The sequence below is a fragment of the Ursus americanus genome, chromosome 2, assembly GCF_024610735.1.
Source record: "Ursus americanus isolate L20-20 chromosome 2, mUrsAme1.1.p, whole genome shotgun sequence".
Lineage (NCBI taxonomy): Eukaryota > Metazoa > Chordata > Mammalia > Carnivora > Ursidae > Ursus > Ursus americanus.
In genome coordinates this window covers 26553730-26570354 of record NC_142128.1, presented here as the reverse complement: position 1 = coordinate 26570354, position 16625 = coordinate 26553730, and the positions used below count along the sequence as shown (strand labels likewise).

Sequence of the window (16625 nt, the reverse complement as noted above, 5' to 3'; positions counted from 1 at the left end):
TCTTCCAACCATCAAACATAAAGCATCAAGAAATAAGACAACACTACAACAGCATATGAAAAATACTAAGAAAAAAGCTCCTGTCCTACTGATACTACTTCTGAAAGGAACAACTTTCTGAAAAAAAAATCACTTTTATGATATGTACTAAAAACATCTTCTGAACCCACAATTATTTGGGAAACTTGAGGACACTGGCAAAAGCAGAAACTAACCTATTCCTCAACCCTTATGACTCCTTCCTCTTCTATAAAAATGACTTCAGTGTTTGTTTATATATTCCAATTTATCGTTTTTCTTTGCCCCCACCCACAAAAATACTAAACAAGAAACTTAGCGTAAGCTCAGTCGGACAACCTGATCTATACTTACTGAAACCACTGTTAATATAGAATGCAAATAACAGGTCCAATTAAACTTGGGTAAGTGGCACAAATCTAAATTATTCCTAAAGGCTCTCAACTGGAAACTTGATAAAATTCCGTGACCCTAGCGTACAAAAATAACTAAGGCTCCACAATGGAGTATCTTCTTCAAACATCCAGGGTTCGCTTGTCAACAAAGCTCAGTATTTCCAATAGATGAAAAAATACAATTTATGGAATTTCAAGAAAAAAATGTATGAGAATTTTTTTCTAAGCATCCTAAATCTATAAGCAGTTAAGTACCATTAACACTAAATTGGAGCATGAGAGCTTTTTAGAACAAAAATAATGGCATCTCCAATGTTTCTAAAAATAGCACATTAAATGTGCACCTACAATAAACCATAACATACCATAAATTTCTGGAAGGGAATTCAAAAATAAAAGAGAGCTAAGAGCTTTTCTGACAGATCTGAACTTGTCTAAATGTATGACACCTAACACAACCTGGATAAGTAAGCTGCTAGCAAATGAATGGATACAAGATAACGAAAATCAAGCAATATTTAAATGTCTGAATTTCCTGTTTAAATTATGTTTATGTATCACAAATACTACCTTTACTACTAAGAGTTAAGTATTTGTATCATTCTTCTGGTGACATAGTGGTAAACAGAAGGCAGCAGAGAATATGGGTTCAGCAAAGATCTGGGCTCAAATCCCAGCTCCAACACAAAAAAGGTAAGTGGGACTTTGCACACGGTACTTAATCTCCAAGCCTCAGTTGTTTCTTTCATGAAATGGGGTAATACCTATCTCACTTGTAAAGTTGTTGTGAGGCTTAAATAGGATACTAAATTCTTAAGAAATACTTAACTTACAGGATATGCTCAAAGTTACTAAGACCCTGGGGCGCCTGTGTGGCGCAGTCAGTTAAGCATCTGACTCTTGGTTTCAGCTCAGGTTGTGATCTCAGAGTTGTGAGATCAAGCCCCACATCAGGCTCTACACTCAGGCCAGAGTCGGCTTAAGATTCCCTCTCCCTCGGCCCCTCCTACCCATGTTCTCTCTCCCTCAAATAAACAAACTTACCAAAAAAAAAAAGTTATTAAGACCATAATACTAAACTCAAGATTTCCAGTCTAAAAGACAAATAATATATAAGCAGTTCAAGAGCATAGGAATATAACCAAAACAAGTTTCATGCCCAAAATACAGCAGTTGATTTTAAGTTCTTCAATGAATAAATTAAGCAATCTCCTACCAACAAATCCATTTCTACCTACAAAGCATTTGACTTCAAACTAAACTGGAAAAAAAGAATGGGAACAACTTCCCAATTTATTAGAAACATAGGTTTTAAAATCCCATGAGTTATGAACACCAAGTTTTTCCCCCCCCTCAGACTTTGGGTTTTCAGAAATATAACCAAAAAAAAAAAAAATCACTAGGGTTAGAACTACTGTCTTAGAACTGTCTAAAAACTTATTAGCTGCCATGTTCTTTTAAACCAAACTGATCAAAACATTTCCAACCAGAATTCAAGTTATAGGTAGTCTGAACCCAAAAGCACAAAATAGTTCATCGTTTATCGGAAATCTTTATTTTTTTTAAATATCAAGACTGCTTAGGTCTCAAAAAAAGTCAGTACCAGGCCATTAGCACCATCACCACCACCCAGTCTAATAGAAAACTGTTAGCGAACGGAAATGAGCACTTAAAATGAGGCAATCAAAGGCACAAAATACAGATTTGAATTCAAAGAGGCAGGTATAAATGTTAAGCCAGCTGTAAGGGCTGAAAAAGCTATCATCTGCCAGAATTAGCGTCTGTTTAGTGATAAGAAAAAATGTATCTGTTAAAACTACGAATCATACTAGCAAGGATCAAAAATACCTCCACAGCCCCTTTAATACTCTAAAAATATTATGGAGAGAGAGAGAAAAAAAGAAATGCATAAGTTTCCCCCAAATGCTTAAAGTGAAGTTAAAGCCTGATGTACATGCCACATGAGAGGTAAGTTTCTAAAGCTCATACCTCAAAAATCGCATACTGTATAATATGGAGCCTTTGTGATGTTTTGCATCAAGTCAATCTGTAAGACAGTAGTTACAATATTAGTGAAGACAGTGGGTTAAAACATTTGTTGTTCAAACATGAAGCAAATATCATTCATGGGTTAGGTGCTTTGAGTTGTACTATGGCCCTTAGAGTTCCTATGTTGAAGCAAAAATTGAGATAGAAAGCCACTCTGTGCCTTTGAAGATAAAGAGGCTTAAGGTGGCAACCAAAAAAACTTTTTAGTACATAAGAGAATTTAAATGTTAACTATAACATACAAATCACATGCAAATATAGTTACCGCTCATTTAGTTATCTATTCTCAGTATACAGAAAATGTAATAAATCTGAGAGGTCATTTACTCTGAATAACCCAAATCCTCAGACCTCACATCAACAATCCACCATGTGCAAGGGGATATAGTATCTCCTGGCTACATGTGATCTCGTCCAGTTCTTGTAAGCACTAAAAAGCAACCAAAAAAAACCACAAAAAACAAAAAACAAAACAAAAAGGCACCACTTCAGAAGTATGAAGTCAGGGAATTCCCTATCAGGAAGCATTTCCATAAAGTACCCCAAAATGACTTGATGCAAACACCACACCTAGTGGTGCCACTGGAATAACCATCATATTGCTTCAAGTTGTTTTTAACTAGGCTTATTAAGGGATTTTACTCTCACGGATCTAATTTGTAATGGTTATCGACCAATGGGGCGCCTGGGTAGCGCAGTCGTTAAGCGTCTGCCTTCGGCTCAGAGCGTGATCCCGGCTCAGGGCGTGATCCCCCCGCATTCCGGGATCGAGTCCCACATCGGGCTCCTCCGCTATGAGCCTGCTTCTTCCTCTCTCACTCCCCCTGCTTGTGTTCCCTCTCTCGCTGACTGTGTCACATAAATAAATAAAATCTTTAAAAAAAAAAAAAAAAAGGTTATCGACCAGGAAATGAGATTTGCACTTAAGCCAACGAGGTGGGAATGCATTTATTTTCTAAAGCAATGGTGCACAAAAACAGTGTCACTGTCATACAGTAGTTGTAGAATATGCTGTGAATTTTTCATTAGTAACAGTTAATAGCACTTGAAAATGATTTATCTTTTAGAAATAAATTCAAGGTTATCCCTATAATGCCTGTTACTCACCTGGATTCAGACATGTTTTCATGAGGAATAGATGAAAAGGTGAAACTATGCTCTGAAATATGAATCTATGCCTAAAAAATTCATTTGGGAGGCTCATGGACTTCATTATTTGAAACTCTTCCCACAAGAGAAAATAGTGAGTTCAAATTTAGTAAAACAGAACTGAACCATCATGCCAAAATTACGAGTTTACATCAGTTTTGCAACAATGAAATATTAGCAGTTAATATAATTTCTTGATGAAACTTCCTTAGCTACTTAAGTATTAAGTGTATATAATACCAAATCTTAATTATCAATTTATGGGTTCTTTGTTACCGATTTTCAATCACTGATCAAACTCAACAGCAATGTAGACTCAAAATATGAAAATATATTTAACTATTTTTGTAAAACTGTAAATAATTTCACCATCCCCAAAGGAGGTCTGTCTGGTCTTTACTCTCGGCTTCTGGAAGTTAATTTCTAAAGTCCTGGAATGTAATACCTAATAAAAGTGTCCCTGTTCACCTGCAGGCTTTGGGCCACACCAGGAAGTGTAACAATGTGATCTATGAGTGTGAAGGGGCTTTAAGTCCCAAGGACCAGCTCAGCCTTCAGAAGGGCTGGAAACTAAGTTTATGCATGTAGGCAGTGGATCATGGAGTCCCAATAAAACACTCTAGACCCCAACGCCGGGATGAGCTTCTACAGTTGGTAACACTCCATGCGTACTGTGTGTCACACATCAACACCAGAAGAGTAATACTGTGTTCATGACTTGACAAGGAAAGGACGGTTGGAAGCTCCACATTCAAAGCTTTCCTGGAGTCTGCTGTATGGGCCTTTACCAGCAGCCAATCTTAATCTGAAACTTTTAGCTATAATAAACTATAACCATGAGTAGAACAGCTTTCAGTGAGTTCAGTAAGTCCTTCTGGTGACTTATCCAACCTAAGAGTAGCCTTGCGGACGCCTGAACTTGGAACTGGTATCAGAAGTAAGGCTGGTCTTATGGACCATGTTCCCTCTAACTCTGCATCTATATTTAAAATTACCGAATATGCTCTAACCCAAAATTTTAAAGATTGTAAATTTTGTTTTTCAATAACATCTTTAGCAAACATAGTAAAGATTTGACTTCAGTATAATTTCCCTTCCAAGGAATCTCAAACACCCTCTATTGATTGACCTCTAACCAAATTAACCAGAAGGGACAAACAACACCAACTCTAGGAGGGCATTACATTGGATTTTAACCTTTGCTTCATGTGCACGATTGTCCTGAGTGTAAAGGTTGGTCAACACTCCACCCCCAGGTAGTTCTCAGACTACAACTGGGTCTTCATTACTGCCCGTGTTTCCCTAGCCAGGGTTCTCTCCTTTCCAAAACAGTTTTCAAACTTCTTCACCTTCCTCCTTTCCCAGCTCTTCCAGTACATGACCTTCCACGTTTCTGCTTCATGAGAAATGCAAACCATTCTTCCACAGCACTCTCAATAATAAGGGCTAAAGTTTTGAGCTCTTACCACATCTAGTAAGCAACTGAGCCAAGCAGTTTACATATATTTAGTACTTCATTTCCTCTTTAACATAATCCTATTATGATCATTAAAGATAATAAATTACCGTCTTACAGATGAGGTAAGTAAGGTTCCGAAAGGGACCGAAAGCTGCACATCTGGTAAAAGGAAGAGCAAGAACTCAAATTCAATTCTGTTTAACTTTCAAGTTCTTCAGCACTCCACCAGTACCTGCCAACTTCCTTCCAGTAAATCCATAAATTCACCCACATGTTCACACACAGCCTTTCTTATCACCCTCAAATCATGGAACAAGTACATGTCCTATCTACAGCAACCCTCTGAATCCATACATCGACGCTATTTTCTGAGGTTGCTGTGGATCTCCCACTTTGCTACTGCTCATCACTCAGCAACACATGAGCACCCCCTAGTGTTTCAACAACAAAAGTCAAAATCTTGGGGATCCTGGCTGGCTCAGTCAGTAGAGCATGCAACTCTAGATCTTGGGGTCATGAGTTCAAGCCCCACGCTGGGGCATGGAGCCTACTTAAAAAAAAAAAAAAAAGGGCAAAATCTTAACGTTCTTTTTCCTTCTAATTCTCATTGTCTAGACTCTTCACAGCCAAAACTCTTGGGAAAAATTTACCTTCCTCATCTTCACTCACTTTTCAATTCACTGTAACCCGGGTTCCACCATCAGCACTCCAATGAAACTGTTCCTGCCAAAGTAGGAGCTACCACTTGTGGCCTTACTTGTCTCTAAAATTCCATAACCCTCTTTTAGTTCATCTTGCTCAATGTCTGATGACTTACTTTTGACAACTGTCTACTCACACTCTCTCTCAATAACACTCTAATTGTTGTTGTTGTTGTTGTTTTAAAGTAACTTTAATTCTGGTGACTCTCTCTACTTTTTCCCAGTCCAAGTACTTTCTTCCTTCTTCACTTCCTTCTTTCAGCTTAGAGTTCATGGTCTATCATTTCAATAACACTCTTGCCAATCCCCTTAACCTCTCTTAATATTTTCCTCACACCAATCTGTTAAAACTTCAACACTGCATAAGCCCTAGTATCAATTATCCATCATCCGTAAGTAAGCACCACATCCCCAGGCCCTCCAACGTCTATCTCCCACATTCTCTACATGCATTATCCAGAACTGCCCCATTCTCTTCAGATTCCAAAATACTCTCCTAACCCCCTACACACATACACACACACACACACACACACACTCACAATCTCTCTACTTCACCAAGAAAAAAGAAAAAAATACCATCACACATCTGCACCCAATATTAGGCCCTAAGTGGGATTCCATCTACTTCCACCTTCTCTTAACTTTGCAAATACCCTTTTCTCCTTTCCCATTGAACTGAATCTTCTCTTTACACATGTAAAAATTTTTGATGTCTCCCATTTAAAAATACAAAAACGTATTTTAAAAAATATTAGAAAACAAACAGAAAAACTCCATCAATCCCACATGACCTTCCATCAATCTGCCTTCACTCTCTGCAAACTAAGAGTTATCCCTACTCCCCACCCTGTTTCTTCACCTCTACTGGTTCTTCAATCCACCCTGATCCAACTTCTCCCCCATTACTTTCAGCAAAACCAACTATGAGCCCAGGTTGCTAAACTCACACTTCAGGCTTTATCTTACTCGTCCTCTCAGCAGCTTCCACAGGGCTACTAAGTAGAGTTAAGCAGGTTGTGGCCTGCACAAAGGTGCCTTGCAGAGGAATGAGGTGGGCTGAATGAAAACCTTTTTAAAATTCTTACAATAACCCTCTGTGCTGAGATCCTGAGAATTCAAAATAACCAGATTCTTCCCATCCTTTGGCTTATGGGATGAAATACTCTGTATTTCTTCCTACCTGGTTGTACTTTCTCAGGAACTTCTGAGGGCTTGCTCAGCCTCATCTACCAAACCCCAGAATCTTGAGGTTTCTCAAAGCCTGACCCTAGGCACTCTACTCATCTCATTTTGTACTCTCTCATTCAATCCATTCCAGTGGCAATATTTACCACATGTATGACATCGCTTCCTAGATCTAGGCCTCCATCATTGATGTCCACTCCAAGGTCCAGACCTATGTACCCAACTGTTTAAAAAACAATCTTGGGGCGCCTGGGTGGCTCAGGTCATGATCCCAGGGTCCTGGGATTGAGCCCAGCATAGGGCTCTCTGCTCAGCGGGAAGCCTGCTTCTCCCTCTCTCACTCCCCCTGCTTGTGTTCCCTCTCTTGCTGTCTCTGTCAAATAAAATCAAATAAATAAATAAATATTAAAATTAAAAAATATATATCCATGTTCTAATGCCACAAACATAACAACTGGCTCCTTTCTTCCTGGAATCCCCATTTTAATAAATGGTGCCATCATCTAACCACTACTTTCTAATAAATGGCACTGCTTGATCAGTCAGACGGTATATTTCCCACTCCCAATTCTCATCTCTCGCCCATCTCTCCTCCACATTCCAACATTAGTGTCATAAAACACAAATCTGATATCCTCTCACTGCCCTTATCATCCTATGTACCTTACTTCCCTTTTTAGCTAAATCTCTACCAACCACCCCCTTTCACACTCTATGCCCCATCCATCCTACTCTTTCATTGCCACAGAAAGAATCACCTTGCTCAGCCAGTCAGCAGGGATTGGCTTTGTCCTCACCCTTTGCTGACCCTAGCTTATTTCTCTTTATCCTCCAAGCTTCAGCTTTCCTTTGAAAAGTTTCTGATTCCCCTGAATCTGGCCAGTAGTCCCCACTATATATGTGCTACCACAGAACCTAATAGTTTCTTTAGTTCTAAGATGATTTAAGAAGCTTATTTTAACATGTTCTGCCAGGAGACTGTGAATACCAGAAGGGCAGGGGACTCTCAGTGTTGCCTATCACACCCCCACTGCCTAGACGGCATATAAATTACTTGTTGACTAAATGATCACCCATTCTCATAAATGAGGCCTTTCTCTCAACTGTGGAATACAGATCCCTAACCTAAATGAACACTAACTTTTCTTCAACCCAAACTTCCTCTCCAAAGCATTCTATCAAAATCAGTATTTTCTTGATCATTTACTACAAAAACAGCATTAACTAAGAGCTGATGACTCCAAAAGGTGAACTAAGATGGTTCCAACCCTGTAAGAATTTATAATCTAGAAAGAAAAGAACTGTAAAGTCAGTTGAAGTTCCAATCAGGAGTATAAACTGCTCTGTGACTTCAGAAAAAAAAAAAAAAAATCCCATTATCCAGCTCCTTCCTCAAACTCTCAATGTATGTACCACACTAGTTGGCACTTAGTAGTTGTAAAATAGCTTCAATCTGCTCACTTGTTTGAGATGTTAGCAGAGGGAACTATTTACACCACACAACTTTCACAGGGAAAAGAGAACAGCATAGTGGATGCAGCATAGGGGAGGGGAACGGACAGACTAGATGATGATCTTGGTTCAAACTCTATTACAATTATTTAAATTAAGTAAAAATTAGTCTTTGAAGTTAAACTTCCATAACTAAAATGTGATCTTAAGAGTAACTTTCATGGGGGGCGCCTGTGTGGCTCAGTTGGTTAAGCGCCTGCCTTCAGCTCAAGTCATGACCTTGGGGCCCTGGGATGGAGCCCTGGGTCTGGTCCTTCTCCCTACTCAGCAGGGAGTCTCCTTTTCCCTCTCCCTCTGCCCCACCCCCGTCCCTCCCTCCCCCACTTGTGGATGCATGTGCGCGTGTGCGCACGTGGAGCAAGCGCGCTCTTTTTCTCTCAAATTAAATAAATAAATAAAATCTTTAAAAAAAAAAAAAAGGTAACTTTTATGAACACAGAAAAGCCACCAAAATTAGAAAGGGCTGGCTTCAGCAATATATTTAAATGAATTCCAAAATTTTATAAAAATAATTTTTATAAAAATATGCACTTTTAAAGCCTTTTTTTTTTTTTAAGATTTTATTTATTTATTTGACAGAGAGAGACAGCCAACGAGAGAGGGAACACAAGCAGGGGGAGTGGGAGAGGAAGAAGCAGGCTCCCAGCAGAGCAAGGAGCCCGATGCGGGGCTCGATCCCAGGACCCTGGGATCACGCCCTGAGCCGAAGGCAGACGCTTAATGACTGAGCCACCCAGGCGCCCCTAAAGCCTTATTTTTGTCACATCAAAGGACACTATCAAGAGAGTGAAAAGACAACTCACAAAATCAGCAAAAATATTTGCAAATAATGTATCTTTCAAGAGTCTAGTATCCAAAATATATAAAGAACTCCTGTAACTCAACAAAAAGACAAACAATCCAATTTTTAAATGGGCTCAAGATCCGAAAAGCTGTATTTCCCCAAAGATATACGAACAGCCAATAAGCACATGAAAAACTGTTCAACATCATTATTGATTAGGAAAATGTAAAATCAAAACCACAGTGAGAAATCACACCCAGTAGGATAGCAATCATTTAAAAAAAAAAAAATTACCAGTGCTGCAAATATACTGAGAAAATGAAATCCTCATACATAACTGATGGGAATGTTTAAATTCCTCAAGTTAAGCAAAAAATTATCATTTGACCCAGCAAATCCATTCCTAGGTATATGCCCAAAAGAGCTGACAACAGGTCTTCTCACAAAAATTTGTATGTGAATGTTCACCACAACACTATTCTCAATAAACTAAAGGTGGAAACCCAAATGTCCATCAAAGGTTGAATGGATAAACAAAATGTGGTATATTCATACAATGGAAGATTATAAATCCGTATAAGATTCCATAAAAAGAAATGACATATTGAAACCTGCCACAACATGGATGAACCTTGAAAACGTTATGCTAAGTGAAAGAGGCCAGAAACAAAAGACTACATAGTATATGATTCCATTTATATAAAATATCCAGAATAGGCAAATCCATAGAGAAAGCAGATTTATGGTTGCCAGGGGCTGAGAGAAGGGGAAAATAGGAAGTAACTACTTAAAGGTACTAGGTTTCTGTTTGGGGTGATGAAAAGTTTTGGAACTAGACAGTGGTGATGGTTGCACAACACCATGAATGTACAGCTGACCCTTGAATAACACGGATTTGAACTAGCCCAGTCCACTTACACACAGATTTTTTTACAATACACACAGCACAGTACTGTAAATGTACTTTCTCCTCCTTATGACTTAAATATTTTCTTTTCTCTAGTTTATTTTAAGAATACAGTAAATAATACATACAACACACAAGATGTGTTAACTGACTACTTATATTACTATCAGGTCAACAGCTGGCTATTAGCAAAGTTTCAGGGAAGTCAAGTTATATGCAGATTTTTGACTGGGGGGCAGGGAGAGGTGTCAGCACCCCAACCCCCACACTGTTTAAGGATCAACTGTACTTGGTACATTGAATTGTAAAATGATAAATTTTATGTGTATTTTATCACAATTTTTTAAAAATTTAGGACATTCTTGGGGCATCTGGGTGGCTCAACTGCTGGAGCATGCAACTCTTGATCTTGGGTGGTGAGTTCGAGCGACACACTGGGTGTAGAGATTCCTTAAGAATAAAAAAAATACATATTTTTTTTTGTTTTTAAAGATTTTATTTCTTTGAGAGAGAGAGCAAAAAGCAGGGGGAGCAGCAAGCAGATGGAGAAGCAGACTCCCCGCTGAGCAGGGAGCCCGATGTGGAACTCGATCCCAGGACCCTGAGATCATGACCTGAGCCGAAGGCAAGACACTTAACTGACTGAGCCACCCAGGTGTCCCCCCCCAAAAAAAAAAAAAAAAAAAAAGTTAAAAAAAATTTACTGCATTCTTGAAAAGATTAAATTACAGGGAGGAAAAAAAAAAGACCACAGGTTATCAAGGGCTGAGAGTAGAAGCTGACTACAAAGGGGCACAAGGAAATGTTTTGGGATGATGGAACTATTCTATAGCATGACTGCAGTGGTCATGTTTACAACATAACATGCATCTGTCAAAACTCAAAGAACTACACAGCACATAAATCATACCTCAATATATCTGACTTTTAAAAAAATTTTTCAAAGGTTTTATTTATTTATTTTGAGAAAGAGCATGAGCACATGATTGGGGGGGAAGGGCAGAGGGAGAGGGTGAAGCAGACTCCCTGTGGAGCAGGGAGCCCCACGCGGGGCTCGATCCCAGGACCCTAGTATCATGACCTGAGCCGAAGGCAGATCCTTAACCCACTGAGCCACCCAGGTGCCCCAATAAATCTGACTTTAAAGGAAACAGATCTTTACAGTAAAAGTACAAAAGATAAGGGAAAGACTTAATTTATTTTTAATATTTCAGTATTTCAGGTCTTATATTGCCTACCATATTTAACCATTCTAAATGAAAAAGCAAAATGTGGCACCACCTTTAAGTCACTGTGCTTTCCAATGAAACCAAAGACTGTTAGTGTCTGAATTAATTATCAGACCTAAGAACTGGAACTTAAAGCTCAGAAAGGATTAACCTAGCCAAGGTACAGAAACAAACAAAACAGCTCTTGTATCAGTAAAAGATAACTGTTACTGACATTAATAATAAAAAATTCTAAATTTCTAGCAAAATTGCAATTTCACTCTATCCATGCCTGAGAAATACCTAAGATAGTCCCTATAGCACTTTATTTTTTTAAGAAAGAAATGCACAAAAAAGAAACACATAAATTCTTAATGTTTTATTGCCTACCGATTTTTTTTTTTTTAAAGATTTTATTTATTTATTAGACAGAGACAGCCAGCGAGAGAGGGAACACAAGCAGGGGGAGTGGGAGAGGAAGAAGCAGGCTCCTAGCCGAGGAGCCTGATGTGGGGCTCGATCCCAGAATGCCGGGATCACGCCCTGAGCCGAGGGCAGATACGTAATGACTGCGCCACCCAGGCACCCCTATTGCCTACCGATTTTGACAGCTTTCAAAACTGTAGCTAAATTCTTATTAACTGACCACTGAGACAGCACAAAAAAATTGTTTTAAGAAAGAGTCAAACCACTAAGGCTGGTAAAATCAGAAAATCACTGGCTGAGACAGAGACATGAGAAATCCACTGCTAATTTAAGTATACCAAGGTTCTGTACCTCATCTAGCATAAATTCCTATCTTACCAGGTATTAAGAATATTTGCAGTTATAAAATCTGGTATGCTTTCAATCTTCAATACAAATGGGATTTCAGGGTTCAGTACTTAACAGAAATAATTCTGTTTATGTAAAATAATAGTTCACCTAAAGGCTCGTGAATCTAAGGCACCATGTTAATTTGACTCACTTTCTCCTGGCCTTTATTTTTAACCCAAGCTAGCTGACTGCCTTAAAAAGAAACCCCGCTTCAGCTCCCATTTGTATCGCTTATCTTCCTCTTTTGTCAGCAAGTCCTGGAAGTACTTTAGAAACATCCCATTCAGACTGGGAAATTGCCAAGATTGAAAGGAAATCTCTTACTCCATGACCTCCCTAGCAGAGGAAGGACAAAAATACTGAACGTCTACAAAGAAACCTGTCCACCCCTTCACCGACACCCCCCCCCCAGGTTCTCCAGTTAAATGCCAAACATAGCCCGTTAAGACAGAGAAGGTTAGAGAAGAATCACTAAGAGTTAAATACTATAGAAATCCCAAAAGGAAGAGTCTTGAAACCAGACTGGGACTCTATAAGCAAGGAAAAGGCAGTGTGTTTTATCAATATTAAAAAAAAAAAAAAAAACGGGGCGCCTGGGTGGCTCAGCCGTTAAGCGTCTGCCTTTGGCTCAGGTCATGATCCCAGGGTCCTGAGATCATGCCCCGCATCGGGCTCCCTGCTCCACAGGAAGCCTGCTTCTCCCTCTCACACTCCCCCTGCTTGTGTTCCCTCTCTCGCTGTCTCTCTCTGTCAAATAAATAAAATCTTTTAAAAAAATTAACTTTAAAAAATAATAAATAATAAAATAATAAAAACGTGTGCAACCATCTTGAAGAAGTCCTGAAAATAGGCAAATACTGACTGTAGAGTTATTCAGATAAAGTTCCGCTAATAGACTCAAGCATATTCCCAAGGGACTGACATGCCTGTGAGATTCTTGAACAATTACATATTTTAAATCTTCCCTTTAAAAATAATCCTAAAAGGCACTATGGTCTTTTTCAAAAATAAAGGTACTGTGTAACAGGTAAACATCATTACAACTTTTTTTTGTAGGTGACACTGGTCAAGAAAAATGATGTGGTTGCCAAAAATCACTTGTAACACATTAAGAAAAAACAAATATTATGCAATTTAGACATCCGTACTTTTAAAGAAAACTATTATCAAGTTAGGCACTACTGCCACAATGGTATGATACACCCTACAAGTCTTGGGCATAGTCAAGGTTTTAAGGTATCAAAAAAGCAACATCCTACCATGCATCCTTTGACATGTAACATATCTTAAATATGATGGCAATTATGGAAAAGATACTTACTGAATTTCATATTCCACACTACTAATTCTTTTTTTTTTTTTTTTTTAAGATTTTACTTATTCATTTGACAGAGAGAGAGCACGAACAAGCAGGGGGAGTGGCAGGCAGAGGGACAGGAAGAACGTCCCCACTGAGCAAAGAGCCTGACTCGGGACTCAATCCCAGGACCCCGGGGATCATGACTGGAACAGAAGGCAGACGCCTAACCGGCTGAGCCACCCAGGGGCCCCTCCACACCAGTGATTCTTAAAAAGAGGAAGAAAACTAACAGAAATATCTTCAGGGCATTCTCAAATTATACACACGACCCCTGCCCCAACCCTCTTAAAAAATAAACATACCTTACAGAAGAATCTAAAAAAAACCTTGGTTCTATTTCTAACTTTACCAACATTATACTGAGACAACAGGTGGACTTTTAAAAGGACTCTGATTCCTGTCAACATCCCCTGTAACACCTTTAAGACCTAGCTCCTTAGGTCTCCTGGTGTACGACGGTAAAGAAACATACCACCTGTAATAGACGGGTAAATATGTATGGTAAACCCTCCTACTTAAGCACTGGGACCTCTGTTTTAGGGGTGATCTTGAAATAACCACTTCCTACTACTTAAATATAAATAAATAGAAAGGTCTCATAAATAAATCTCAAAAGATATGGCCTCCTAAATCAATTAGCTGGGAAAGGAAGATAATTTGCAAAATAATAACACTATTGTTCTAACTATAGGAAAATTCATGAAAGGAAGACAGTTTTGGTAGTTACTGAAACATACTAACAAGTGGCAATCAAGTGCTGAGAAACAGTACACCCACTGTGCTCAGCAACAGCAAGAAATATATTGAGGTATTTAAAAGTATTTAGCCTTGGGGTACCTGGCTGGCTCCACTGGTGGAGCATGCAACTCTTGATCTCAGGGTTGTGGGTTCAAGCCCCACACTGGGTGTAGAAATTACTTAAAATAAAAAAAAAATAAGACCAAACTAAAAAAAAGTATTTAGCCTTAAGTTTAAGAAAGCTATGAAACAGTACAAAATCATCACTTAAGCCAATTTAAACCCACAAACCATATCTTTTTATTGTCAGATTTTATACTAAACACTTTAATCAGATTAAGTGGTTTAAAAATAGAAATTTTCATAATCCCCTTTTACAACAAAAGAGAAAAATCAATGTTTCTAGATACAAAGTTTCTCAGGAGACAGAATTTACTCATTCTGTGTAAATTTATAGTGCCATAATTAGTAATATAGTACCATAATATAGTACCAAAATCTCATGATAGCTTAATACTGTATACATTCTCATAATGACATAAAATGTTATTAATTCCTATCTTTGTTCAGAAGATACATGTGGTTTTCTTTTAAGTACTTCAAACTATTACACTGGCAGAGTATATCCTTTCTATGATTCCATGATCCATTCTCCCTACTCCCCCCCCCCTTTTTTAAAGAATCCTGATTCTTTTTTTTAAGATTTTATTTATTTATTTGAGAGAGAAAGAGAGCAAGCATGGGGGGGGGGTGGAGAAGCAGACTTCCCACCAAGCAGGGACCAACCCCCCCCCATGCAGGGATCAATCCCAGGACCCCAAGATCATGACCTGAGCTGAAGGCAGACGCTTAACCAACTAAGCCACCCAGGCCCCCCAACTTCCTTTAAAACATTAATACCAGACAGTGGAGAAGAGGGGGAGCAATGCAGCATTCAACTGGAGTTCTTAAAGAATTAGTTCTTTAAATTCCAACTGTTTACCAAAAGTTAACCAAGGTACAAACTACCTTTTAATCCACACCTTCTCTATTTAATTCCATTGGCACTTGCCCTCCAATATATGCAAGTAGTCACAGAGATTAGATTTTTTTTTCCTGGCTCACAATTTCAAGTGATATCAAGTTCTTTAAGTGTGAACAGTAAGATAAAGAGAAAAAATACAGAATGATGCAGATTTACAGTCAAATTCCTCATTAGCCAACTTGAAACAGGCTTACATAATGGAAGCACACTAAAAAATGTAGAAAGAGAACCACTATTATACTGGAGAGCAACTAATTGGATTTCCACACATTTTTTTGAATAAATATCATTTATCACAGTATTTCATATAAATAATATAAAAAACGACATACGCCACACCTAATAGAAATTTAATAATTTTATGTGCTCCCATTCATATACCCTGAGACATACTCTTTATGAAATTTTTAGAATTACTACACACACGTGTGCACAAACACAAGTACTAGAAGAAAAAAATGAACTGGTGAATCACTGAACTTTTACCTCCGAAACTAATAATATACTGTATGTTAATTAACTGAATGTAAATAAAATAAAATTTTTTATTTTTTTCTGTGAAGATTTTATTTACTTGTCAGAGAGGGCAGGCACAAGCAGGGGGAGCAGTAGGCAGAGGGAGAAGCAGGCTCCCCAATGAGCAGCGAGCCTAATGTGGGACTCAATGCCAGGACACGGGTCATGACCTGAGACAAAGGCAGATGCTTAACTGACTGAGCCACCCAGGCATCCCAACAAAATAAAATCTTTAAAAAAGTATAAAGTTAAGGGGCGCCTGGGTGGCACAGCGGTTAAGCGTCTGCCTTCGGCTCAGGGCGTGATACCGGCGTTATGGGATCGAGCCCCACATCAGGCTCTTCTGCTACGAGCCTGCTTCTTCCTCTCCCACTCCCCCTGCTTGTGTTCCCTCTCTCGCTGGCTGTCTCTCTCTCTGTTGAATAAATAACTAAAATCTTTAAAAAAAAAAAAAGTATAAAGTTAAAAAAAAATGAAATGTGAACTAGAGTGTGTGTGCATGTGTATAATAAATTCTAAAACTTTTTGAGGAAGAAATAAAAGAGGGAGGATCTTTAAAATTCCAAATTTGATTCAGACATGGCAACACAAACAGCATTTGTGAAGCACTAAAATAATTTTGAAAGTAATTTTCCAAACTTGAACCCTCATAACCCTACATCTTAGGGAAGGCAAGAATTACCTCCTGAGAGGAACAGCTGGGTAGCGCCAATACAAAGGACCTTTGTCTTCCCATTTTTAGTCCACTGTTATTTTCATGACACCAGCCTCTCCTAAGATAAATATTTGTGAAGGATCAAT

General features: G+C 38.6%; 1 protein-coding gene across 3 annotated transcripts in view; it reads right to left on the bottom strand.

Annotated features, from left to right (window-relative positions):
- SMG1 (SMG1 nonsense mediated mRNA decay associated PI3K related kinase) overlaps positions 1-16625 on the bottom strand; it is a 98565-nt gene that overhangs the window by 71422 nt on the left and 10518 nt on the right. The window contains exon 2 of one of the 3 annotated variants that reach the window (XM_045776091.2): positions 2403-2460. The exons of the other annotated variants lie outside the window; for them this stretch is intronic. Coding sequence (XP_045632047.2) covers positions 2403-2416 — 14 coding nt within the window. The 5' untranslated portion in view covers positions 2417-2460. The remainder of the gene's footprint in view (positions 1-2402; positions 2461-16625) is intronic. 3 annotated transcript variants of the gene reach the window in all.